At 37.6% G+C, this 25254-nt stretch overlaps 1 protein-coding gene, 1 long non-coding RNA gene, 1 other non-coding gene and 2 pseudogenes across 6 annotated transcripts; 3 read left to right on the top strand and 2 right to left on the bottom strand.

Moving 5' to 3' along the window:
- Nucleotides 1-2432: 2432 nt before the first annotated feature.
- On the bottom strand, nucleotides 2433-2539 carry LOC147934731 (small nucleolar RNA R71). Its single transcript, XR_015573363.1, has one exon. It is a non-coding gene; the product is annotated as a small nucleolar RNA R71 (small nucleolar RNA).
- Nucleotides 2540-3138: 599 nt separating this feature from the next.
- On the top strand, nucleotides 3139-4311 carry LOC147934730 (uncharacterized). The gene has a single exon (XM_087472768.1). It carries the CDS (start codon nucleotides 3139-3141, stop codon nucleotides 4309-4311), a length of 1173 nt encoding a protein of 390 aa, XP_087328894.1.
- A 10790-nt stretch (nucleotides 4312-15101) lies between these two features.
- LOC104728518 (putative F-box/kelch-repeat protein At2g29820 pseudogene) lies at nucleotides 15102-16327 on the top strand (annotated as a pseudogene).
- Nucleotides 16328-16709: 382 nt separating this feature from the next.
- Nucleotides 16710-18503, bottom strand: LOC104724713 (uncharacterized). 3 transcript variants are annotated; one of them, XR_015571474.1, is made up of 4 exons: nucleotides 18144-18503; nucleotides 17923-17980; nucleotides 17518-17826; nucleotides 16710-17105 (listed from the first exon to the last, which is right to left on the bottom strand). It is a non-coding gene; the product is annotated as an uncharacterized LOC104724713 (long non-coding RNA). The 3 variants fall into 3 exon arrangements; XR_757753.3 differs by lacking the exon at nucleotides 17923-17980 and having other exon boundaries at nucleotides 18144-18344; XR_015571475.1 differs by lacking the exon at nucleotides 17923-17980 and having other exon boundaries at nucleotides 17518-17786; nucleotides 18144-18344.
- Nucleotides 18504-22233: 3730 nt separating this feature from the next.
- On the top strand, nucleotides 22234-24414 carry LOC104724712 (AT-hook motif nuclear-localized protein 8-like; annotated as a pseudogene). Its single transcript, XR_015570972.1, has 5 exons — nucleotides 22234-22906; nucleotides 22999-23054; nucleotides 23244-23375; nucleotides 23462-23623; nucleotides 23772-24414. The product of XR_015570972.1 is annotated as an AT-hook motif nuclear-localized protein 8-like (transcript).
- Nucleotides 24415-25254: the final 840 nt, after the last annotated feature.

Raw genomic sequence — 25254 nt, 5'->3', positions numbered from 1 at the left:
TCTGCTTTGTGATATGTATATATTTTACCTTATTAAACCACTGTTTGTTCACATCTTTTACATGTTTTAATAACTTGTTTTGTCACTTTCATGTAGTGTAAGGACTGTTTATGCATTATGATAGGAATTGCATTGCATTTGCATTCTTTCTTGTGTAAACAGGTGAATTAGGCTAAAAAGGCATGGAAATAGCATTTGGGATGAGAGGAGTACAGCCATTGAAGCATATGGGAGTTGAATCAAGGGGATGACAAGCAAAGCATGAAGCACTCGACCGTTTGCATCTGAAGCACTCGGCCGTGTGCGACTCATAGACTCGACCGTGTGATATTCAGCAACTCAATCGTTTGGAAGCAAGGGGATAGACCACTCGACCAAGCCACTCGACCGCCTGTGGTCGAGCACATCGAGCCGACTTACTATTTTTTCATCTAGCCAAATCAGGACTTCCTTCCCTCACTATATATACTCTTTGTACCCCATGGCTGCCAACAACACTTTTTGTTTAGGAAAAATCACATCAGCAGCCAGAGAAACTTTAGTTTTCACCCCTTAAGGGTTTTTAGCATTTATTTACTGTTTTGCATTTATTATTTACTGTTTTTCTCAGAATTCTATACTTTTGTAAGTCTCATAACTTTCTGGGTATTGAGAATCTGAGTTTGCTTCTTTATATTAAGTTGTTGTTCATCCTCTCATCTATCTTATCATGTTAGTTTCACCATTTTATGGGTTTATGTTCATCATTATCATGATTTGCTTGTCTGAGTAGTGAGTTAGGATTATGGAGATGGATTAGGCTAGTTTAGGGTTGTGGTAATCTGGAATGGTCAAACTTGATTGTTTAAATATCTCTTCTAGGTGGGGTGTGCTCTAGGTTGTTCTTATATCTGAGAGGGTAAGAACAGATCTTAAGCTTCCTAGCATCACACCAATGTCTAGGTTGTTAGATAAAGCCAACATTGGAGATTATCATGCTTGTCCCAAGAGATTGGTTGCACAAGGTGGTTTTTGACAAATAATTGTCTGGTTTTTAATGCCTATTCAGTATGGTTTCACCAATGAGAGTTGAGTTAGGATGTTACTGTAACTTGATCATTTCTATCATGAGAGTGGATTAGTGAGTCATTAAGATCATTGTCTATAGATAGCTCATGTTTGATTGAGGTTTGTTGACCAGTTTAGATAGCCACAACCTGAACACACTAGCCCATGAATCCATCTCTAGAAGCCTACTTTGTTATCTGATTGTTTCTTACCGCATTTTATCTTGTTTCATTGCATTATGTTCTGTTTTAATTTGTTTAGATTGCATCTGTTCTTCGTAGAAACCCACTCGACCTAGTCACTCGACCAGTTACACGGTCGAGTGCTTGATCGAGCACCTTTGGATTGTTCATTTATTTTCTGTTTCATTTCTGTTTCATTTAGCTTACTTTCTCCAATTACATTTCTGTCATTAGGATTTTTAGTACTAAAACCATTTTCATATTTGGCTTGACTTGAGTCTTTGTTTACATCTTGATTGCATGCATCACATACTCTATGGATTGACATCCTTTATGCATACAACTACATAAGGGTATTGAAACACCTTGCATCCCATTCTGATCATCCATTTAGTTCATAAGTAACTTGAGACAAAATTAAAGTGTTTCAATTGGCGTCATTGCCATTATTGTGTTTGTTTGTTTCATTTGAGATTAACAACGATTCAAGATTAAGTTATGTTACTAATTGTTCACCACTGTCACGGTTTTGGTTGGTTGTTTTGAGTTTCAGGTGCACCACTCGAGCATACACTCGATCGAGTGACCTTCAACACAGTGATCGTGTACTAGTCAGTCAGTCAGCCAATCGACCATGCAGCTCGAGTCAGCACTCGATCGTGTGTCAGTCCGAGCAGTCGGTCGAGTTAGTTGATGCAGACAAGATGAAAGGGGAATCAGAATTTGCAGAGGTATATAGATCACATCAATCCCCTACCAAGGGACTTGAGACAGCAGAAAACCAGGATCCTTCAAGAACAGGAGCAACAGTTGCTGATGGATCCACCAATGCAAAGGCCAAGACAGATTGGAGCAGGAGATGCTCCAAATACTCACACACATAGAGCTGGCATAGTACCTCTTGCAGTTGCCAACAACAATTTCGAAATTAAAAGTGGGCTAATCACTATGATACAGTCCAATAAATTACATGGATTGCCAATGGAGGATCCTTTAGATCACCTTGATGAATTTGATAGGCTTTGTGGCCTCACCAAGATCAATGGTGTGAGTGAGGATAGCTTCAAGCTCAGATTGTTCCCATTTTCATTGGGTGACAAGGCTCACTTATGGGAGAAGACACTACCAACATGAGCCATAACCACATGGGATGGATGCAAAAAGGCCTTTTTAGCCAAATTCTTCTCCAATGCCAGAACAACAAGGTTGAGGAATGAGATATCAGGCTTTGCACAGAAGAACAATGAGACATTCTGTGAAGCTTGGGAGAGGTTTAAGGGCAATCAAACTCACTGTCCACACCATGAGTTCAGCAATGAGTCACTGCTCAGCACACTATACAGAGGAGTTCTGCCCAAGATAAGGATGTTGTTAGACACTGCTTCTAATGGAAACTTCCTCAACAAGCATGTAGATGATGGCTGGGAGCTAGTGAAGAATTTGGCTCAATCTGATGGCAACTACAATGAAGACTATGATAGAACAGTAAGGTTTGTTGATTCTGCACTAGATGAGAAGTATAAGAAGGACTTAAAGATTGTTAATGACAAGTTAGACAAGATTCTGCTTAGTCAACAGAAGAACATTCACTTTCTTGCTGAGGAGGACACAACAATTCAAGATGGGGATAATGAGGTAGCTGAGCTGTGCTATATGCAAAACCAAGGAGGTTTACAACCAGTTCAAGCCCAACAAACTGTCTTATAGGAGTACAAATGTGGCCAATCCACAAGACCAAGTGTATCCACCAAAACAAGCACAGCAGCAGCACAATTATGTGCCTAAACAACATAACCAAGGTTACAAGGGTCAAATGTGTCCCCCACCAAGGTTTCAGACCACCAAAGCCCAGGAACCTGACTTAAGAACATTGATGTAGCAGCTGTTGCTTAACCAAGCCACTGGTCAGATGGAGACCTCAAAGAAGTTTGCTGAGATCAACCAGAGGATAGATTCCACTTATAATGACCTGAACATCAAGTTTGAAAGCCTTAACTTAAAGGTTAAATTCATGGAGAGCAATATGGCTTCTATTTCAGCTCCAAAGCCTAATCAACTATCTGGAAAAGCAATTCAAAACCCAAGGGAGTTCACTGCCAAAGCTATCCTTGTTACTAAGGAGAATGTCACTGGGGACAGTGCAGATCAAGATGGGGAGGATATTCAACAAGTTTCAGCTCAGAGTGAAGCAAAAGATCAAGCAGAGAAGGCACTCGACAGTGCACTCGACTCAACACTCGATCGAGTGCATGATCGAGTCAATGGTCGAGTAGAACCCACCGAGTCTGTTAAACCTACCAAGTATATTCCTCCAGCATACAAACCACCTCTGCCATTCCCAGGACGTTTCAAGGAACAAATGATTAGGAAACTCAAGGAAAAGGTTGAGAAGCAGGAACTGATGGGCATTCAACATGAAATGACTGTTGAGGATAAGAAAGAAGACAGAGGACCAGCTTTGGAGCATTATGAACCATATCCACTCTATAAGGGCATGTTACTTAACATATCAAAGCAGAAGGCCAAAAATCAAGCCAAGAAGGATCTAGAGGACATGGAAACAGCTGTTGTTCCAACCAAGCTTGAAGATCCAGGCCCATTCAACCTGGCATGTTCACTGAACTATATGCACTTCAACAAGTGTTTATGTGACCTTGGAGCTTCTGTGAGTGTAATGCCCTTTTCAATTGCACAAAAGCTAGGATATGAGGAGTTCAAGCCAAGCAACCTCTACATTAGTCTTGGTGATGGCTCTAGAAGGGATATGATGGGTAAACTGGAAAGCTTTCCAGTGAAAATAGGTGAAGCAAGGATACCAACTGACTTCATCATCATTGATATGGAACAGGAGTCTGATGATCCTATTATCCTTGGAAGACCATTCTTAGCCATAGCTGGAGCAGTGATAGATGTTAGAAAAGGTATAATCAGCATGGACATTGCTGATGGGTTGACTATGAGGTTTGACATCAAGAATACAACAAATCAACCCACCATTAGAGGTCAACCTTTTATTATAGAGGATAAAGCTGATGCTGAATCGTTGAAGAAAGACAAGGACTCTAAGATCAAATTGATGTAGTACTTTTACCTCAATTAAATTATCAATCCACAATTTGCATTAATCAACTCACTAAGAATGAACAAAGATGCTTAATCTAAACTTAAACAGGTATAGGTTCTTTTGTAACAATTTTAACTAATAAACTGATTTAAAGAGAGAAAACTAGACAACTCAAAGAAATACAAACTCAAAGAAACAGGACACAACTAAAAACAGATTTTAAATCAAGATTAAACAAGTGAACCTTGGGCAAGGTAATTGACTTGGGAGATAGCTAACCAAACCTAGATGTCTAAGCAACAATCAAGAACAATCCTATGGCTCAGAACACTTATGCAAATCAATCCATTTCCATGATAAAGATCTTATGCTAATCAAGTGATAATCAACAATTTCCAAAGGCAATCACAAGGTAAGCATGCATTATAATCAAGTCTAAATACCACTAAACACCCTAATCATCAATTTCCATTGGCTAGGTATGCAAAGCTCTTGAATAGTTTGGTTCAGGAATTTCATCAAACACCTTCTGGGCATGGAAAATCCTAATGTCTAGATTCAAGCTTGATCAAGGCTATCTAGCATTATTAACACTAAACAAGATAGGAAACACATAAATAAAGCTCTAGACATCGAAGATCAATCATCTATCTCCCTAATCTACCAAGCCCAAAGTTCTAAAGGATCTACTCACTCATCATCATGATCACACAAAGGAAAGAGTTTGATCTTTGTGAAATCATAATAAGAGATTATAGATTAAGAGATTTGAAGAAGAAATTGCTATTAAAAATTTAGAAGTACTCAATCATTCAACAAACCAAGAGTAGATAAGCTTAAGAACCCTAAAAACCTGCTAAAACCAAATATAAGATAAAGATTAGTCTCCCCTTTATAGGGTTAGAGTATTTATAGTAAAATAGAAGGGAACCCGGGTCAACCAAAAACAAACTGGGTCAAACCTGATGGTGGGTTCAATCGGTCAGCACTTGGCCTTGTGCATGGGCCGCTTGCTGCTCCAGTTCTCGTCGTGGAAAGTTCAATCGGCCGGGTTTGGCCGCTGGCTTTGAAAGATGGCTTCAATCAGCCATCACTTGGCCGCTGGTAGCTCCTGTCTGTGGCGTCTTGAGCTTGATCGGCCACCGTTTGGCCGGGTGTGGTGGACCGCTTGCTTCACTCGGCCACCATTTGGCCGATCGCCATGGCTGCGTGTGGTCCCTGACTTTGACGTCCAAAAGTGGCATCGGTTGTGCTTTGGCCGATGAGGGGTGGCCGGTTGGGACACACGGCCATGGTTTGGCCGCTTGGTCCGGCCGCTCATGGTCCCTGATTCCTAGTCACTTCTCCAACTTCACTCTTCTTTGCTTCTTTGCTCCAAAACAAGTCCAAGTGCTCCAAATGTAGTGAGAATACTCCAAGAACCTGAGAGATAAGATACTAGATGCATATGCTCCTAAAACACCCGAGAATGACAAGATTATGCAACCAAACTAACCAAAAACAAGGCTTAAAACCCACCAAAAACACAAGATATCACAAGGTTTTAAACAATGAGGTAGCTGTTCAAGACCTCAAGGATTCTGTTCAAGAGTTGGCTAGCTTGGTGAACAGCAAGAAGTCTGTTAAGAAGCCAAGGCCAAGGCTCAAAATCAAGAATAAACAAGTTTCAAGTGTATTGACTGTTTTGACCAAGAACAAGGTCTATGGTGACCAAATTGAACCATGGGGGACCTCATCACCTCTCTGTTCTCCAAACCAAGCCTAAAGAGGCACCAATAGTCAAGCTCAGTGACTTTAAACAAGCTCACTAGGGAGGAAGTCCCTAAGGTATCTTTGTATATAAGTTTAATTTCATTGTGTTTTTGATGTTTTTCTTTTATGTTTGTTTTGGGTAGGTTTTTCCATGGGATTATAAGTGGACTTAAGTGAGTTTGGACTCATGGAGAAGGAGTTTCAAGGCCACTCGACCAGCCCATTGAGGAGCACACGATCGAGTGTCCAATCGATCCCAAGCCCACTCCCTTTGCCTACTCGATCGATTTGGTGGGAGAAGAAATTTGAAATTCAAATTTGGTCAAAGTGCTCGACCATGTGGGGTCGAGTGGTGTGGTCGAGTAGCAGCAAAAGTAAGTCAAAGATTCAAAATTCAAATTTGAATGGTATACACGCTCCACCCTTGTCTATTTGTCCCCTCTACCCCTTTATAAGCACCTAAAATGATTCTACAACCCTCACACTCTCTCATTTGCATAAACACCCAAATTCTAGCTTAAAATCTCTCTTTGCTTTCATTGCTTTGCTCAAGGCTTGAATTTCTTTGTTTTCTGGGTACTAACCAACTAATCTTAAGCTTTGAGTCTATTCCTTTCAAGTTTACCATCACAATGTCTTCACAAGCTAAGAAAACACAAGAACAAGCTGCAATCCGCCGAGCTAAGGTCAAGAAAGCTGCTGAATACTTCATGGATCGTTGTGATGCACTGTTGGTCTCAAGAAGAGAGATTGGTGAGCGCACTCGACCACGCACTCGAGGAGGCAAACGACCGATTGTCTGTTCAAGCAAGGTGTCGAGTGCTCCTGCGGAGAAAAGAAAACAGCCTGTTGAAGTTGATTCAGAGGAAACTGAAAGTGATGAGGAGATGGAGGTTAATCATGAACCAACAACTGATGTGCAAGAACAAGAGAGTGAGAGTGGAGATGAAGCAGATTCTGGAGTCTTGTCACCAGTACAACTCTATGAATCCTTCATGAGCATGAAGTTCCAAGGGACCATGTATCCTCACAAGGAGACCATGGAGAAGCTTGGGATTGCTGAGGACATCAAGCTTTTGTTTGTGAACTGCAGCTTCACAAAATTCATGGGGATGAACATGGAGGGATACAAGGAAGAGAGCTGTGAGTTCCTCTCTACAGTTCAAATGCACTACTTCACTGATATGGTTGATACAAAGAGAGGAGCTGGTTTCATCACCTTCACTGTCAGAGGCAAGCCTTATGAACTATCAATCTTGGAGTTGGCAACTCTATATGGGTTTAAAACTGGGAATGAGTATGACATGGTGATACCAAGAGATGAGTTGTGCTCCATATGGCAAACAATTGGTGATGACAAGCCATATTAATCCTCCAGGACCAAGAGTTCCAAGATAAGAAGCCCAGTCCTTGAGTTTTCAAAGTATGCACGGGTTTACGCTACATTCCTCGGCTCACTTATATCCTACTTCTTCTTCTTCTTTTTTTTCTTTATTCTTTCTTTTTTAGAGTACTGAAGGGAAGAGAGAGGGGAGACATACTTTGAAAAATTGCACTGTCTTGTATGGCCCGAAGAAGAAGTCTAGTCCACTGATTTCCAACCCAGAGATTAAGTCCGGTTAAAGTCCTGATAAAAGTTGAGACAATGTTAGATCAATCAGATATCCATTGAATAAGGGCTTTCACGATTGTTGATACAGCTCAAAGTCTTTCGAAGCTTCAGTTCTGAGATCTAGCATAAACAAATAATCATGAGAGTGTTAGCCAAATAAGAGAAATCATTAGTCAAGATCATAATTCCCAAAGACAAATAGAAAAATATTGAAAAATTTGACTCAAACTTTATGGTTTTGACCGACACAACTGAAACTAAAAAACATAAACGTAGTTAGTAGACACCTCCCCCAGACTTAAACAACACTTTCCCTAGTGTTAGCAAGCCTAAGATTGGTAAAAGAAAAATAAAATAAGTATAAATGAAAATTAAAAGAAAAAAAAAAAACTACTAGTGGGTTGACTCCCACTAAGCGCTTGTTTTTAGTCATTAGCTTGATTGTGGTGGAGCTCAGGCGTCTAGTGGATCAGAACATGGCAGTGAATGCCTACGAGAAAATGGTCTCTTCATCCAAGGGGATGTATCAGCAGTAGGTGCATGACGTCTGCCAAGGATGTGAGGAACAGGACCACAACAGGATTTAGGGACGGGTTTGCTTCTTTTATGTCCTGCAAAATCATCAACAGAAGAAACAAGTGCTCTATGATAATCTCGTGGCTTGGTTAACTGCAAAACAGTTTTTGTATCTTTGAAGGTCTTATTGATGATAGGAGGGGTTTGGGTGAAGATGCATACATTTGCCTTACTTGAGGACTCTGGAGTGTGGAGTGGGGAGGTTTCTATTTGGAAGCAGTTTTCTGCCTTGGAACATCAGTTTTGGACAAGTTCAGGCTCGGATGTGGAGGGGTGTCGACCAACACCAAGCATGTGTCGATCGACACTAAGCTTGATGCTCTTGTCCCAGAAACTTCCTCAACAGAAAAAGTCTATCCATCAATAGTAGGATCCCTCCTCAGTTTATCCATCTCAAAGTTCATACTCAAATCTTCCACATTCAGTGTTATGTGTCCCATCTTCACATCTATGATGGCACCAGCAGTAGCCAAGAAAGATCTTCCTAAAATGAGAGGTTCTTTAGGGTCTTTGTCATACTTTAGGACCACAAAGTCAGTGGGAATCATGAAATCTCCAATCTTAATTGGAATATCCTCTAAGACACCTTCAAGAATTTTTTGTGATCTATCAGCTAAGATAAGAGAAATCTGAGTTAGCTTGAATTCTGTCATCTCAAGTCTCACAGCAACAGAATGTGACATCAGGTTCATACTAGAGCCAAGATCACAAAGTGAGTGAGGAAACCTTCATGTGGAGATAGAACAATCAAGCACAAAATTTCCAGGATCTGGTAGCTTTTCTGGAACTCTACTCTGGATCACTACACTCACTTTCTCAGACACAACCACTTTCTCTTTCCTCTCTTTCTTCCTTTGAGCAGGCTGGTTCAACAGAATTGTATTGACATCCTTGGTAAGCAGTGCTCCTTCTTCAGGGCTCAAACTATTGGATACCATTCTCTTCACATACCGCTTAAGTCCAGGAGAAATCTTGACTGCATCAACTAAAGGCATTTTTATCATCACCTTATCCATCATAGCCTTGCATCTAGCTTCCTCAAGCTCCTGCTTGGACCTTCTTTGTCTAGGAAAAGGGACTTTAGGTTTGTAGGCTCTCTCAGCAGCTGGAACCTGAGATTTTGTGTTGTCGGATTCTATCTGAGATGAGTGTCGACCGACATCCAGGTGGTGTCGATCGACACCATCATCTGGAGTCGAGAGTTTGGTCGATTTCTCTCCTTGTTCAGCAGAAACAATTTCATCACCATCTTCATCTCTCAATGATATGGCATTGCAAGCATGCTTGGGTTTGATTCAGTTCTTCCAGGGAGAAAACCCTCTTGTCGTTTGACAGACCCAACAGTCTGTGCAACATGACTTTCCAGCTTCTTAGCATGAACATTCAATGCATCAATCCTTCCAGTAAGCTTTGTGTAGACATTCTCGATTTTTCCATTGAATGTCACGGTCATATTCTCTTGTCCCTGAAGAATCTGATCAAGCATGGCCTCCATTTTACTCTCAAAAGAAGACTTAGGAGGAGGAGACTGATAGGATGAGTTCCCATAGGTTCTTATATAACCGCTATTCTGCTGCTGCTGCTGATACTCTGGCTTGGAAGTGTAGCCTGAAGAGTTCCCACTGTATGGTCTGTTGCCTTGCTGATTACCGAATCTCTGACCTTGATACCCAACTTCATATACAAAATTGACATTCTCCTCTGTATTCTCTGATTTTGGCTCAAATGTCTCAACCTCAGCGACAAAGGGAACTGATTTCTTACCCGCCAGAAAATTGTGAACTCAATCTAGCTTTGCATTAACTGAAGCCAGCTGGTTTGCATCAAATCCTCCATGTAATCTCTTTCTTTCAGCATCAGCTCTTTTAGTACTATTGCTGGAGGCCAGATTCTCAATCAAATTCTCAGCTTCATCTATCTTGTCTTGAAATTCCCATGGCTTGCAGCATCCAAAGCTATTTGATATTCCCAGTCACATCCTCTAAAAAAGATACTCAGCAGTTGTACCCTTGAGAAACCATGGTGTGGACAGTCCCTTTGATAAGCCTTAAATCTCACCCAAGCTGACTTGAATGCTTCATCTTGTCTTTGCTTAAATGAGGAGATCTTGACTCTCAACTCATCAAACATAGCATCATTATAAAAATAATTAAGGAAAGCCACCTTAATTTGTTGCCATGATGTCAAAGATCCAGGTGGCAACTATTTTAACCATTGAGATGCTTCTCCTGCAAGTGAGTATGGAAAGATCTTGCAGTAGATGTAGTCTCCAGTCACCCCATTAGCCTTGATACTAGTCACAAGATCTTCAAAATGTTTAATGTGATCCAGAGGCTTCTCATTGGGCAGGGTTAAGCTTCAATTCATTCCTTGGGAATGGAGGAGGAACAATTGCAGAACGGTTCTCATAAACCAGGTCAGCTCTATTGAAGTCTGCAATGGTCCAGATCAAGTCTCAGTTTGGGTTCCGTTGGTGAACCGGGTTTTGGACGTGGTTGGCAGCTCCACGTACATCTGCTGGAGGAGTGTATTGATCGATACCCAGTTGGCGTCGATCGACACCATCGTCCTGCTCATCACCGACAATGATTTCAACAATCATGTTGCCTTCTGCATCAATCTTTTGGCTCTGCTCATTGCGTAAGTGGCTCTCTTGATCCCTCAAATCACCAACCTCATCAAATCTCAGAATGATTGGATTGACCATCTTTGCTGATTTGGCTGCTTTTTGGTGTTCACGCTCAAGTTTTCCCAACTCTTGGTTTGTAAGCTTCACAATTGAACCAGATTTATTGTTCCTTGTGTTAGGCTTATTAGGCATGTACGTGAAACACACAAGAGAAGGGAAACAAAAAGTGTGTTAGTAAATTAAGAAAATAAAAATTTAGACAAAATCAAAGTCTTTAATCTAATGGTAAATCAAAGATTTCCCGGCAACGGCGCAAAATTTAATATGCTCAAATTTACCCTAGAGCTACTCTCTCAAATTAAGAGATCAATTGTAATACTTAGGGATCAAATACACAAAGACTCTAGATTCACACAATAGATTTAGTAATCTTTTAATTATGCTAAACCAAAATATTGTAATTAAATTGCAAGATTAAACAGAAAATTAAAGAGTTGTAAAATTCAGATGGATGAAACGTTAGGCCTAGGAAAATTCTCAGGAAATCATGGAAAATCAGATCAATTAATTAAGCAAGCAGGATTCAACCATTAAGCACCGTTCTTGAAGTCTAAACACAACTGTAAAATAAATCAGCTCTCACTGCAAATATTATCTAAGTTTTAAAACCCAAAAATCTAAATCTCTTTGTAAAATTCAAGTTAAAAACCAGCAATAAAAACAAGTTCAAAAAATCACTAATTCAAATCTCTTTGCAAAAAGTAATTTTGCTCACCAAAGGTTTTTGTCAGGAAAATCAATTATATTCTCATATCAATCAATAATCCTAAGATCTAAATCTAGATGACTAATCAAAGATCTAGCATTAAGAACAACCTATGGTGAAGAGCAAGAAAGATAATGAATCAAAACAATTAATCAATCTAATAATCCATGAAATCCCTAATGAGAAACCCTAAACCTAACAAGCAAATCTACTCAGACATAATTGTAAGAACACAAATCATGAATAAAATAGATAGCATTAAGAGATTAAAGAAAAAGAAAAGGAGTTCTGAATCTGTTCTGAAAAAGTCTTGATTATTCTCTCCAAAAGCTCTCTAAAAATCTCTTAGGGTTTCGGAAAAATAAAACTTGCAGGGAAAATAAATCTTAAGGGTTACTAAGACCTAATAATACTATATATATGTCCTAATACACGTCAGGGACTAATGAAGCAAATATGGAAAACTTTGGGGCAGATTCGTAAAACTTCCAAAACTTGGGTCTTCTTGCAGCTAACAGGGGTGTCGATTGACACCATCTCTCAGAATTGATTCCAAGTTGATTTCTTTCGGCTAATTGCTCCAAAATGTTCCAAATTGCTCCACTTTGCTCCATCCATGCCAAAATCCTATAAAACCTGAAAAGACTCACAAAGAACCTAAAACACACAAAGAAAGACTCTTCAAGACTTTTTATATCATGGTTAGAAACCACAAAAACCATGATATATCAATGTTTATCACTCTTCCGTAGTAGGATACCAAATCAACCACTTGTGAAGTGTCTTTCGTACTAGCCCTACAGACCGACGTCCCCTCATAAAAACTCCCACTATTCTGATTTTTCCTATCAACTGATCTTGTATGAAACTGTTGACCATTCATTATGTAACCCATATGTAACACTCCCGAACCGTATACACGCGGACACTCAAACGAGGTTATCAAAACAAATGTGATACCCTGAATATCTGTACCGCGGTACATCCCACTCAGACCCAGGTTTAGGCTTGCCAACCCTTGCTGTGTATGAGTGTTTGGACTGTCCGGACAAGACCATAATCATTTGGGAACGGCATCGAATATAAAATATACTTTATTTCTCAAAAATACAACATTAAACATCCTAACAAAAGGTGTTCGGCCAAGAGCTAACCTCCAAAAGAGATTACAAGTCTTATTCAAACAAACATATTTTACAAAAAGACAGGAAACCTACACTGGCTTTTCCTAACGTCCCAGCTCCCCCTATGGTTTAACCCACTACTGGTTACCTGCAAAACAAAAGTAGCATCATAAGTAATCTAAGATTACTCAGTGAGTCCGGGTTCTCTAACAGGTAATAATCCCACCCCAACCCCCAATCACAAGCAATAATGCAACAATGCAACAAAATAACATCAAAGACACACGCAGCGGAAAGCAAATCAATCAATAACTAGCATGCTATAAATTCTTCTTCTCCAAGGCCTTCCAACGTTCTGATCTCAATGTTTCCCCGATCCTTAGTCACAAAGACTAAAAGGATCACATCCCTTCCTCCTGAAACTTGAATAAGGGACCTACTTCCCTTACCATAATAGTTTACTACCTCGTCAGTCCATGAGGTTACTCCACACGACCGGAAAACTCACAGAGCTTGGCTGAACGGCCTTGAAACTTCTCGAAAGCTTTTTCAAGATTCCTAGCGATTTTTTAAGCAAATTTTAGGTGGTCTAGTAATGAATAACTTATGGTCTATGGTTGAAATCTAGGGATATATAAAGGGTACGAGACTTAAGGGGTAATTTAAGGTTGGATAAGGATAAGGATGGGTTTTGGATAAAAATTTGTTTTGGATAAGAACATGAGTCATGGGATAAGCATAAGCATTAAGGTGGCTAACTCTTGGCCACAAGTAAGGGGCGATTCCTCAAGCAAATGGGTGGCTCATTCCCATCCATGAAAAATTATAGCATCACAAGAAGCTCATGGGCTGTTCCTCAGCAATTTCATTTTTTCCTCGCCCGCGGTGTGTTCCCTACCGCGAACTCCCCGGGTACTGAGTACACGCTTCCTTTCCTTACAACTTGCCCAGCTCCAAATCATATTTCTCACTACCCTACTCACGTTCCTCTAAGCAAAATACTATTGTCACTGGACGCGTCCGAACGAATGACCTGATGAACTGCCAATACCAATAGCTTGCATGGATTGACCTTATCTGTCTAAAACTTAAGCATATACGACCCTCAATATTCTCCACTAATTTTCTAAAGGCAGGCAAAAATAATACCTGACCTAACATGCAAGTGCGTCCATAGTCAGAATGCGGGGCATTACACCGTATGGCCGTGCAATGAAGTGTGGACCATAAGCCAACCATTTTAGAACTTCTCCATGTCTGTCTGAATCAAGTGGTATCTACGATAAATAAAAAAAAATAAAAAAAGTCAGACGCCTACAAACATAAACATGAAATAACAACATAAAATAGTAGAATTGATGTAACTTGCCTGTTGTTTTAACCAAGATGCAAAATTCTCAGTGTGGGTAGTCCATAAAACTGATGTATCACGTCGACATCTTCCATTTGTGTCTTGTAGATGCTGAAGATGCTCACTTGTAAAAAATTAATAATACTAAGTTTCATGAGAAACTTTTTCATAAAACTGTAAATGATAAGAGAACAAAAAAAATATGCTTACTCGACATAAGGTTCGACGACAGCCATATTTTGGATGGCAGCAAGATGAGCTATTTTCTTACCCATTTCTGAAAGAGTTATGGAAGTTTCAGCAGATATAGGACGACCATCTAGAATAGAACTATTATCATAGACAATGTTTTTATCTAGCTTTTCCTGTACGTTTGTAGACTTCTTTAAAAATTCACTACACAGCTAGATAACACTCAGCAAAACACCCCTCTGGTCTTACAGGATTTCTCACAAAGTATTTGAGAACTTTCATATACCTGTGAAATGTTTGAAGACTTATAGGTTAGAAATGAAGAAAATGAAAATATTAACAGTAACCTGATGTGTGTAGAATTTCACTCCAAATATTTTACCTGAAAAGACTACACAACGACTGAAAGTGCACAGTTAATCAGTGTAGTATTTTAGGATCGATCCCACAGAGAGTAATAGCAAACACAAATTGAATTAAAAGAGGAAGAACTATGGCTAAGACTAAAGAAGAGATTGGGGTTTTGGTTTTTCTAACAACTATTGCAAATAAATAAAATGGTTTAAAACTATAAGACTAAGGAGTTGGGCGATTTGGAAGTCATCTCAGAGTTTTCATGGTTCTAAGCAATATTAAGTGTAAGATCTAACAAGTAAATACTAATTTTCGGTCTAGGTTCTCAACTACGAAACACTAATGAACTAACAAGCTATTCTCATAGAATGAAAGTCTAAAGTCTTCACACTCGGTTACTCAACTTTCGCAGGCAACGACGCATGTCAACAAGCTAGTTAAACAAGTTTGATATGTTCACCAAACTTCGCAACTCAACTTACGCAGGTTACGACGTGAGGTTTCGGTATAACACTAGTTCGGAGAAGTAGGATAAAGCGGTTAGCTCTCCCGTTCTCTAGATCAGCTCTTGGTGATCAATCCAAGCACATGCATTAAGATAAAGATGTCCCAAAAGAACTCTACTATAAAACTGAAAATAAGATCTAACAACCTAATTGAAGTGAACCATGAATTCCCCTTGAATCACCCCATAAAACCCAACAAAGTAAACTACTCGCTCATGATGCAAAGAAACGACATTGATATTATAGAGTATAGCATCAAAAGTGAATCAATAAACAAAAAGGGGTTCAAAGGAAACTTCTCTATTTGTCACAAAAGTAACTTGATCCCAAAAGCAAAGTAAATAAGAAAGAACTAGAAAGAGAAGAAAGAGATTGGTGACTTCGGCGATGGCTTCTAAGAGGAGGTGAGAGAGGACAAGCTTCGACGCCTTGCAGACTGCATCAGTTGGAGTATCTCCCGGCTATGAAAAGGGCTCGTTACTGTGCAGCCGCTGGAGTGATCAACGGAAAGATTTATGTTATCGGTGGTCGCCGGAAACAAGATGATGATTGGGTCGAAGTGTTCGATGTAGACCTTGAGGTTTGGCAAACTGTGCCTAGTCAGTGCCCTGAAGATGGTAGTAACGATGGTTGGTTTGACACGTATGTGGTGATGCAGGGGAAAATCTTCATTTTGGATGATTTTTGTTGTTTGGCTTACGAACCAAGAGAAGGTTTATGGCAGTCATGGGGATATGAAAGTGAGTTGCACAGACTCTGGAGCTCGTCCCTGTCGTCTTGTGTGGTTGGAGATTTACTGTTTACCCTTGATCTTACGTGTCCTCTTGGTTTGCCAATAGCGGTATACAATCCAAATGAGATGGTTTGGAAACCTCTGCTGACTGTATACATGTACAGCTTTACTTGGTTTGGAGGTTCTCCTGTGTGGAGCATGGCGAATTTGGGTGGCAAGTTGGAGGTTTTGGGCGATTTTTTTCGGGGCAGTACGGATATTGTGTGTGTAGAAATTACGTTTGAAACTCGTGAAGAAGGTCATCTTTGGGGGAATGTGGAATCAACCACGGCTGTGTATACTGACGATCACAAGGAAACGATGTTTCCTATCGTTAAGCTTTGTCAAACTGTTACGGTTTGATTATGCGAATCGTGGTGGACGGTCTCTTGCAGTACCAGCAGGTATGTTTCTGTGACTACTGATCATGATGTTTCAGGCAATTTCTTGACCCTCAAGTCTTAATTAGTCTTTCATAAACCTGCAGGTGATGAGAGCAAATGTGAAGCAAGTGTTACAGAAGCTGTTATCTGACACATCAGAGAGTAACTCACTCTCTAGCCTTTCTTTAATCTTTGTGCAATGTCTAGAGTCGGCCATTGTTTTGCCTTAATACAACCAAAACAAACAAAAAAAACTACGATCGAGACTTGTTGAAATGCATCTTTATTTTGGGGTTTTTTTTTGTTTCACTAGATCTTTACTGTAAGTTTAGAAACCAGAGTAGTTTAACCTAATCTCTGCTTCTACTGTCTGAGCAATATAAAATCTTGGTTTAGAGATAAAGCAAACACACAGTGATTTAGTTAACCGAAACTACAAAAGTCCTGACGAAGACTGAAGTTACTTAAAATATATCCCATGGCTTTAGATAACCATGGTTTTTTGTCCTGCCTAAGACCATCTCTCTTAACCATATTTACATCAGAAAAAAAAAAAAAAAAAAAAAAAAAAAAAAAAAAAAAAACCATATTTATATCAGAAATATCACACAAGCTGTGCTTTGTTCTGCTCGATGAGGTAAGTTACGTGGTTGAGTCCATACTTGACAACAACGGGCTTCTTGGATCCAGAAGGCTTTCCTTCGGTCTCAGCTGGAGCCTTCTTCGAAATGCGATCCTTTTTTGCAGCTTTGTCCTCTGGCCTGTACTTGAGAAGAATCTTGAAGAGATTGGTCGCTGCAATAACAAATTCATGTTAAGCAACTGATCATTGAAAATCAAAAGAGAACAAACATATAGATCTCCAATAACAAGAACAAAGCAAAGTGAAACTGATGAGAAGCAATCACTAATATAAAGCAACACCAATAACCAATCTAAGAATTTGGAACCAACTGAAACTGAGAAGCAGATCAATCAACTAATCCAAAAACTTAAGAGTTAAGCTATATGTGCATTATATCACATATATCATCATGATCTTCACGAACAAGAAGCATATGCAGCATTCTAGTGACAAGAAAGAGTATCAAAGCCTAAAAGTGACAATAATCGTGTACCTAAATTCCATAGTCACTGAATTATTAACCTGCTGTGTAAAACAAAACAAAAACAAAACAAACATCACTTAAAGAAGCAAATTATTAACCTGCAGTAACAGTAACAGAAGCAGCAGCAGCAGCAATTGTAAGGCTTCTCAACAGGAGTTTTCAAGTCGACATATCTATATACACCGTCAAGAACATACACATTGATACAACAAGAATCCCTCCAATAAAATCTCTTCATTTTCTCAGCCAAAAACAAGTAGCAGCAATAAGAGATATAGAAACTCCAAGATGGTACTCTGTTACGGACCAACGTCACGTATCATACTCTAAGCCATAAATCCGTGGGCGAGATTACCAAGATTCAAACCTAGAATAAAATGTTGCTAACGTTTAATTTCAATCAATCCCTGAAACAGACACCAAAAGATGGTTTTTGATCATTGACAATACATAAAAAATTCTCAGGACAAGCCAATTCAATTTCAAAAATTCCTCAAATTAACCATTGAGCCAACAGATTCAGGATCACAGCTCACAAGATCGAACAACATCAAAGCTTATCTATAAGAAGAAGAAAAAAAAAAATCAGATATTTCAGGTGGCCTGGGGAGTTTGAAACTCAACAGAATCACAAAAGACTTAGTCTGGGAAACTTGACGCAATTTGAAATCACTAGATACGATCAACTCAAATCAGTAATGCCCAGAACCAGATGTAAACTTACTAAACAGAAATTGCCACCACGAATCCTCCGAGCTTTCGTGTTGGATCCGCGATTCTCACGACTGCCTCTCTCACTTTCACAAATTTGTTTCTCGATGTAAACTTGAGCCGAATCCGGATCGGAGGTTTGCCGCTGTTTTTTGCGACGGAGATGGCTGCGTTGGGGCAAAGAGTCAGAGATAAAACAGAGAGAGACGGAGACAAAAACACACGCGCTGATTTTATTTTTATTTTTAATTATGCCTGAACCAATCAGACACCTACACGTCTTACATTAGAACCGGTTCTTAGTTAATTACTTGTTACTTTTGATTAGATAGGTGAATTAGGCCAAATCTCGCATACTAATCCGATCCGCTCTGAAAAATATCATGTTCAAGCTTTAATATATATATCCATAAAAATGCAGTCTTTTCGGGTTCAGTTCGTTTTGACTCCAGGATTTTTAGGGTTTAGTACGGGTTCGGGCCGACTTGAAGACTCCTAAACAAATGTATTTTTATTTATTTTGTTTAATTTGTAATAGTTGATTAATGATTTATTGTAAATATAGTTTAAAATTCTAACTCTAGTTTTTATATTTATATAATAACCTTATTTATTACTTTTAAAATCTTTATCTATCATATTTTATATAATTTATATATTGTTTTGTTTGGTTAAAGTATTGAAAATTATTTGGTTTTAAACTTTTACTTTTAAATTAAGTTAGTTTTAGTGAATATTGATGAAATATTTAAATTATGATTAATTTGTTTTATAATGCATTTTTTAAACATTGTTTTTTAAGACTTATTATAAACTTATAAGTTTGATTTTTTATTTGTAAGATAAGTCCGTAAAATCCTGAAAAACTCTATAACCCTGTAAGAACTGAACCAAGCTTTAAAATATAAATTTAAAAATATTTCAGACCAAACTAGGCTAGACTGGATTCAATCATATTCGAACTTTGTGGATTTCAGATTGGACCGGATCTGACTAGCCCAATTGACACCTCTACTTTTTATATAATTTTAAATGTTTTAATCTTAAGATACACCATTGGAGGTGCTACGAAACTTTTCAACCACAAAACATATATATGAAACCATCGAATCAATTGACACCTATAAGTTTAGGTTTTCCTATTTTTTAAAAAAAATCGACGTCTTTCCCAAAACATAATTGAATCCATCACATTTATATTCAAATTTAGTCCAATATATAAAAAACAATTATATCATATTAACAATTAGTTATATCAAAAAAATATATATATGTAATAGTTTATTAAACTAGATTAGACGAAATTATTTATTTTTAATTTTTAACACAAAAACCAATACCTTAATTATTTAGTTTGCTTTACTCTTTTAAATATTGGACAATGTCATTGAAATCAAGCTGAAAATAAAATTCTAGGAGACAAATGTTTTTTTTTGTATTCTTCTAATAAAAAGAGCAAAATTTGGAAAAAAATGCATTGTTTTTTAGTTTACTTTTGAAAATAGTTTGTTGAAATTTAAGAAATTTTTTAAAAAAATTACACATTTGAACGAATATAATTATAATCTTTGATTAATTTGTTAAAAGCAATCTAGATCCGTAAATAATACTCTCAGATCTATAAAAAAAATATACTTGAATACGTTTGAAATTTTGGAAATTATGTGGCTTTATATAAGCTTAATAAATATTAATTGTAAAATCTAATATAATTTTTAATAAACTATCATTATCTTAAAAAGAAAAAAAAAAGAATTTATCATCATAATAAATTTATTAAAACTGTTATTGTATAATTTTAAATATATCCCCATGAGTAATTTAACCGATGGACATGCTCTTTTAGTGTCTTCGTTCTTCCAGAGCGTGAACCCTCCCTAGATTTGCTCTCGTCTTTCCCGCCTTTATCACTTGTAATCAATCGTATGTGTGATGGGTCTTAGCATTTGCTTCCCTGATGTGTATGTCTAAATAAGTGTTAAGCTTGATAATAGTATCGACCTCTCCCTTCTAATCTGTTCCTACCTAGGTGACATGATTCTTTATGTGGTTGTTTACTCTCGGTCACTAAATTAACAGATTTGCAGCATAGTGACAAGTACATAAAAAGTCATTAGAAACAAATAAAAGAAGGTACCAGACTACCAGCATAATATGATCATCAGCTGAAACATCAATTATAAACAAGCAGTTACATCACAACATCAAATTATAAACATCAAATTATGTTATAGAGAAATCTATTATCCCAAATTACACGAATGAACTTAAAACGTATCACATAAGCAATCACAACATCAATATAATAATGATGCTGGTGACTGGTGAATAGAGAAAAAACAGCAGTTCTTCATGTTCTTTGGTATCATGCGCTGCAGCCACTGCAAAAGCTAATAAAAATAAATATCTTTAAAAAGAGAAAAACTGGACAGTAATTTTTATTTTTGGTGGAAAAAAAAAGTGGACAGTAATTGTAAGTGTGAATTATTTTTGGAGGTGGATTAACCGGTTTTTAAATGCAAAGTATAAAATTGACCTTACTATTAAAATACATTTTTCTATTAAGATTAGCCTTGGACGTTCAGATTTTCGGTTCGGATCGGATCGGATTTTTCGGATTGGGATATATAGAATCCATTTAGAATCTGACTGTTTTTCGGATCGGATCGGTTCGGATTCGGATCGGTTTTTAATTTTTTTTTACAATCCGAACTTAAACCAAATACCTTATATATATCATTTGGAAAGTAAAAGCAAAAAAATGGCATAGCTCAGATGGTTAGCGTGTGTATCCCTTATCTATAAAGTCTGAGGTTCAAATCCTGCTTCTCTCGATTCTATATTAAATTTATAAAGGAGATCCGTTTATAGCTAATGGGCTTGGGTTAGAAGCCCAAAAAATAATATCAATGCCTAAAAATTAACTCGGTCCAAGCCCACAAATAATATCAATGCCTAAAAATTAATTCCGAATTCGGTTTAGCGGATAACCGATCAGATTTCGGTTCAGATCGGTTTAAAACCGAAATCCGAATTACACTCAATATAAAAACCGATCTATTTTAACAGAGAAACCGAAACCGATTCAAATCGGTTTTTTCGGATTGGTTTGTTCGATTTCAGATTATATGCTAATTAAGATAACTGAATATGAGTTTACCTTTATAATTTAGTTGTCATAGTTAGGGAACTGCTAACTTCCATAATCTGTAGTTAGAGATGGAATGAAAAGGGTTTAGTCTAACTGACGTTTGAGATAACGATTGAATAACAATGATGAATTCACAATTTGTGAGACATACCTAGCAGATTTTGGAATATTTCTTTATAAACAACATTCGTAGTTGTCTTACCACGTTTAGCCTCCTCATCGATGATAAAGAATCTTCAAACCTCGCCGACTCTTAACTCTCGATACCGCAACGTATAGTTCTCTTTGTCTTCTTAGTATTCATAACTCATAAGTAGCACATTTACTTTGCAATAAGCAAGCAGTTATGAAAGAGAAATCAACATTCTCTAAAATCAAATTTGGGATCATTTCCCATCAACACATAAAAGAAAGAGAAATCAAATTCTCTATTTCTAAATTTTTCATCAATTCTTGAGAGTTATTGATACCACCCACACTGATCAAAACTAAAAGGAATATGTTATTCTATCATTGTAATATTTGTAACGTCTACAAGGCTTCTCACAATATTTTATTCGAGAATTTTTTTTATGTTTATAAATAGTAAACTCTTAATAAAGCTGATGATCACAAAGATTCTTTGCTACGTTTTGGATCATGATAATAAAACAAATCAAACAAACAAACTACGATCTAATAAGGATTCCAGAATATTTTACTTGAATGCTTCATGTAGAGTAGAGTAATACCAAATCAATTCAGTTGAAATTTAACAAAACAAACCCCAAAAAAAGAGAATCAGATTTCATTTTAATTCCTAATCAAAAATATTAATAATATTCATTTCCCTATTAAATATTACATTGTCCGCCACACTTCTTCATCTCCTCCCTCTCCGTCTCTCTGTATGTGTGTGTGTGAGAAGAGAGAGAGACTCAAAGTTGTTAGCTCATTCACACGCTTTTAGCTTTGTAATTTCTATTTTCTCGGAATTCATAAAACAGAAAGTTTCAACCTTTACGAAAATTAGGCCGAAAGAAACAATCTTTGAGTTTTTTTTTTGTTTGTTGATTCCTTCTTCTTCTCTCTTCCCTTCTCTAATGGATTCCAGAGATAACCCACTACAACCACCGTCACACCTTCAACCTGGTATGTTAATGTCTCATCATTACCGTAACCCTAACGCCGCCGCTGCTTCTTCTGCATTGATGGTTCCCACTTCCACATCTCAATCGATCCAACATCATCATCGTCTACCTTTTGGTCATCCTCAACAAAACAACAATCTCAAACGTTTCAACAACAACAACAAATGGATCAGAAGACGCTTGAATCTCTTGGATTTGGTGATGGATCGTCCCCTTCTTCTCAACCGATGAGATTTGGGATCGAGGATCAGAATCAGAATCATCAACCACAAGCCAAGAAGAAGCGAGGTAGGCCTAGGAAGTACACTCCTGATGGTAGCATTGCGTTGGGTTTAGCTCCCACGTCTCCTCTTCTCTCCGCCGCTTCTAACTCTTACGGTGGTGAAGGTGGTGTTGGAGATAGTGGAGGAAATGGTACTAACTCTGTTGATCCACCTGCTAAACGAAACAGAGGAAGACCTCCTGGTTCTAGCAAGAAACAGCTTGATGCTTTAGGTATATAACAAGAACTCTAAAAGTTTGAATCTTTTTAACACATTTTTGTTTTGGATTACATGCAATTTGATTTGATGGGTTTGTTTTTGTAGGAGGAACTGCTGGAGTTGGGTTTACACCTCATGTCATTGAAGTTAAGACAGGAGAGGTAAAGTGTTGTTGTTCTGTTTTAGTATTCTCAAATTGAGTTTTGTCTCATGCTTCAAGATTGGTAATTAGAAAAGATTGGTGGAAGTAAAATGTTCTTGTTTCAGTGAATTTAGATGGAAGAATGAGTTTTGGATGTTCTTCTTTTGTTAAATTGGTATGAAATTTACTTAGTATTTTTTTTTTCCAGGACATAGCGGCAAAGGTGATGGCTTTTTCGGATCAAGGGCCAAGAACAATATGTATTCTCTCTGCAAGTGGTGCAGTTTGTAGAGTGACGCTTCGTCAAGCTTCTCATTCTGGTGGAACCATTTCTTATGAGGTTTTTTTTTTGTTTGCTGTCTTTAGTGTTTAGCTTTAGTCTTTGTGTCTTTGGTGTTGAGATTTGTATATTATGTTCTTTTGCAGGGACGATTTGAGATCGTTACTCTCTCAGGCTCGTTCTTGAATTATGAGGTAAATGGTTCCATGAACAGAAGTGGTAGCTTGAGTGTCTCTTTGGCTGGACCTGATGGCCGGATTGTAGGTGGCAGTGTTGTTGGTTCACTGGTAGCTGCAACACAAGTCCAGGTACAGAACGTGAACTCTTGTTGCGGAAGCCTAGCCTTTTTCATTGTATTCGAGTTAGGAAGAAGATGGTTTAATAGGCTAAGCGCAAATATAATCACAATCTGTTTAATCATTTGATGTTCATTTGTGTCGTGATGTTGATATATAGGTCGTAGTGGGAAGCTTTGTTGCGGAAGCAAAGAAACCTAAACAAAGTAGCGTTAACAATGCTAGGGCACAGAATCCTGAACCGGCTTCTGCGCCTGCTAACATGTTGAACTTTGGATCAGTCTCTCAAGGGCCATCTAGCGAGTCATCAGAAGAGAATGAGAGCGGTTATCCAGCAATGCACCGTGACAGTAATAATGGGATTGATGGAGCTCAACAACAGCAACAACCTCTTCATCCTCATCAGATGCAAATGTACCAACATCTTTGGCCTAATCATCATGGTCAATGATATGAATTTGCTGCGGAAACCTATCTCGGTTTTGGTTTTGGTTATGGTTAGGGGGGGAACTGATCTTTCTTTCCTTTGAGATAGTCTGATCGCTTCTTCGTTGCTTACACAATCTTAAGAAGAGACTAGCTTCATCTCGTTCTTTCTAGCTTTTTCTTTTTAGGGGTTATTAGATAAAAAATATAGAGAGATCTTGAATTAGTCTTCTTTCAGGGTTTTTTGTTTTTTTTTTTTTTTTTTGTTTATTGCGACTTTAGTTTCTCAGACATTATAATTGTCTTTTTGCTATGATATTGAACTAGTGATTAGAAAAAAGAAATAAAAACCTTCATTTTCTATTTTTTGAACTGAATTATACATATTATTAACTTGACCTTCTATTTAAAATTCATTTATCACCCACAGTGAATATTATTTGTTTTTAGTTTTTACATCCTTTTTGTTAATATTTATAATTCAATTTAGTACTTCGTAGTAAGTTTCGAAGTGCGTTATAAAAATTATTAATAAACCGTGCGATTAAAAAAAAAAGGTACTTTAAAGTACCTCTGATGTTGAAACCATAGTCATCACAAACTTGATCCTCGTCATCATCATCATCACTTCATGAAATGCAGTCGATTCTGTTCGAACTCTGGTCTGGTGTTGATTCACAACATGTTTTAGACCAACGAGCCGAAAGTAACGACTGCAGCTACTTTGCAGCCATTATTATTTTATAGAAAAATGTCGACATGACATGTCTTTTGTCTCATTTCTTAGCTACGTTCATATCTTCTTCTTTTTTTTTATTTTTTCAATTTCTGTGATGGGAAGTATTTTGCCATGAGTTATATTATTTATTGGGTTTGAGTTGATTGATTAGTTTTTTTTTTTGTTTGGCTCAGCATCAACTTTTCATTTCCAAAAAACGATTACACATTTGCTTAAACAGTTTTTTTTTTGGGGTGTGTTTTCTCTATTTGGTGGTGTTTAAATCCCATCATTTTTAAAAAGGAAAGGTATGTGGTAATTTAATTATTATTTTTTTGCCAACTAACTTAAAAGGTTTTACTGTTAGAATGCTTGGAAAACATCAATAAATAAAGCTTTAATGGAACTAACCAAAGGGTCTTCTTTAATATTTGAAAGATGAAGAAATTAAGAAATCTAAAATATCATAAATTGAATTTGTATTAGACCAAATTCTTCG

This window comes from Camelina sativa, chromosome 11 (genome assembly GCF_030686135.1).
Source record: "Camelina sativa cultivar CO46 ecotype springtype chromosome 11, ASM3068613v1".
Lineage (NCBI taxonomy): Eukaryota > Viridiplantae > Streptophyta > Magnoliopsida > Brassicales > Brassicaceae > Camelina > Camelina sativa.
The sequence above is the reverse complement of the archived record's forward strand: the minus strand, read 5'-3'. Positions and strand labels throughout refer to the sequence as shown.

Bases quoted from the DNA above. Each gene is read 5' to 3' on its own strand.
- LOC147934730 (XM_087472768.1), top strand. From the start codon at position 3,139: ATGGAGACCTCAAAGAAGTTTGCTGAGATCAACCAGAGGATAGATTCC.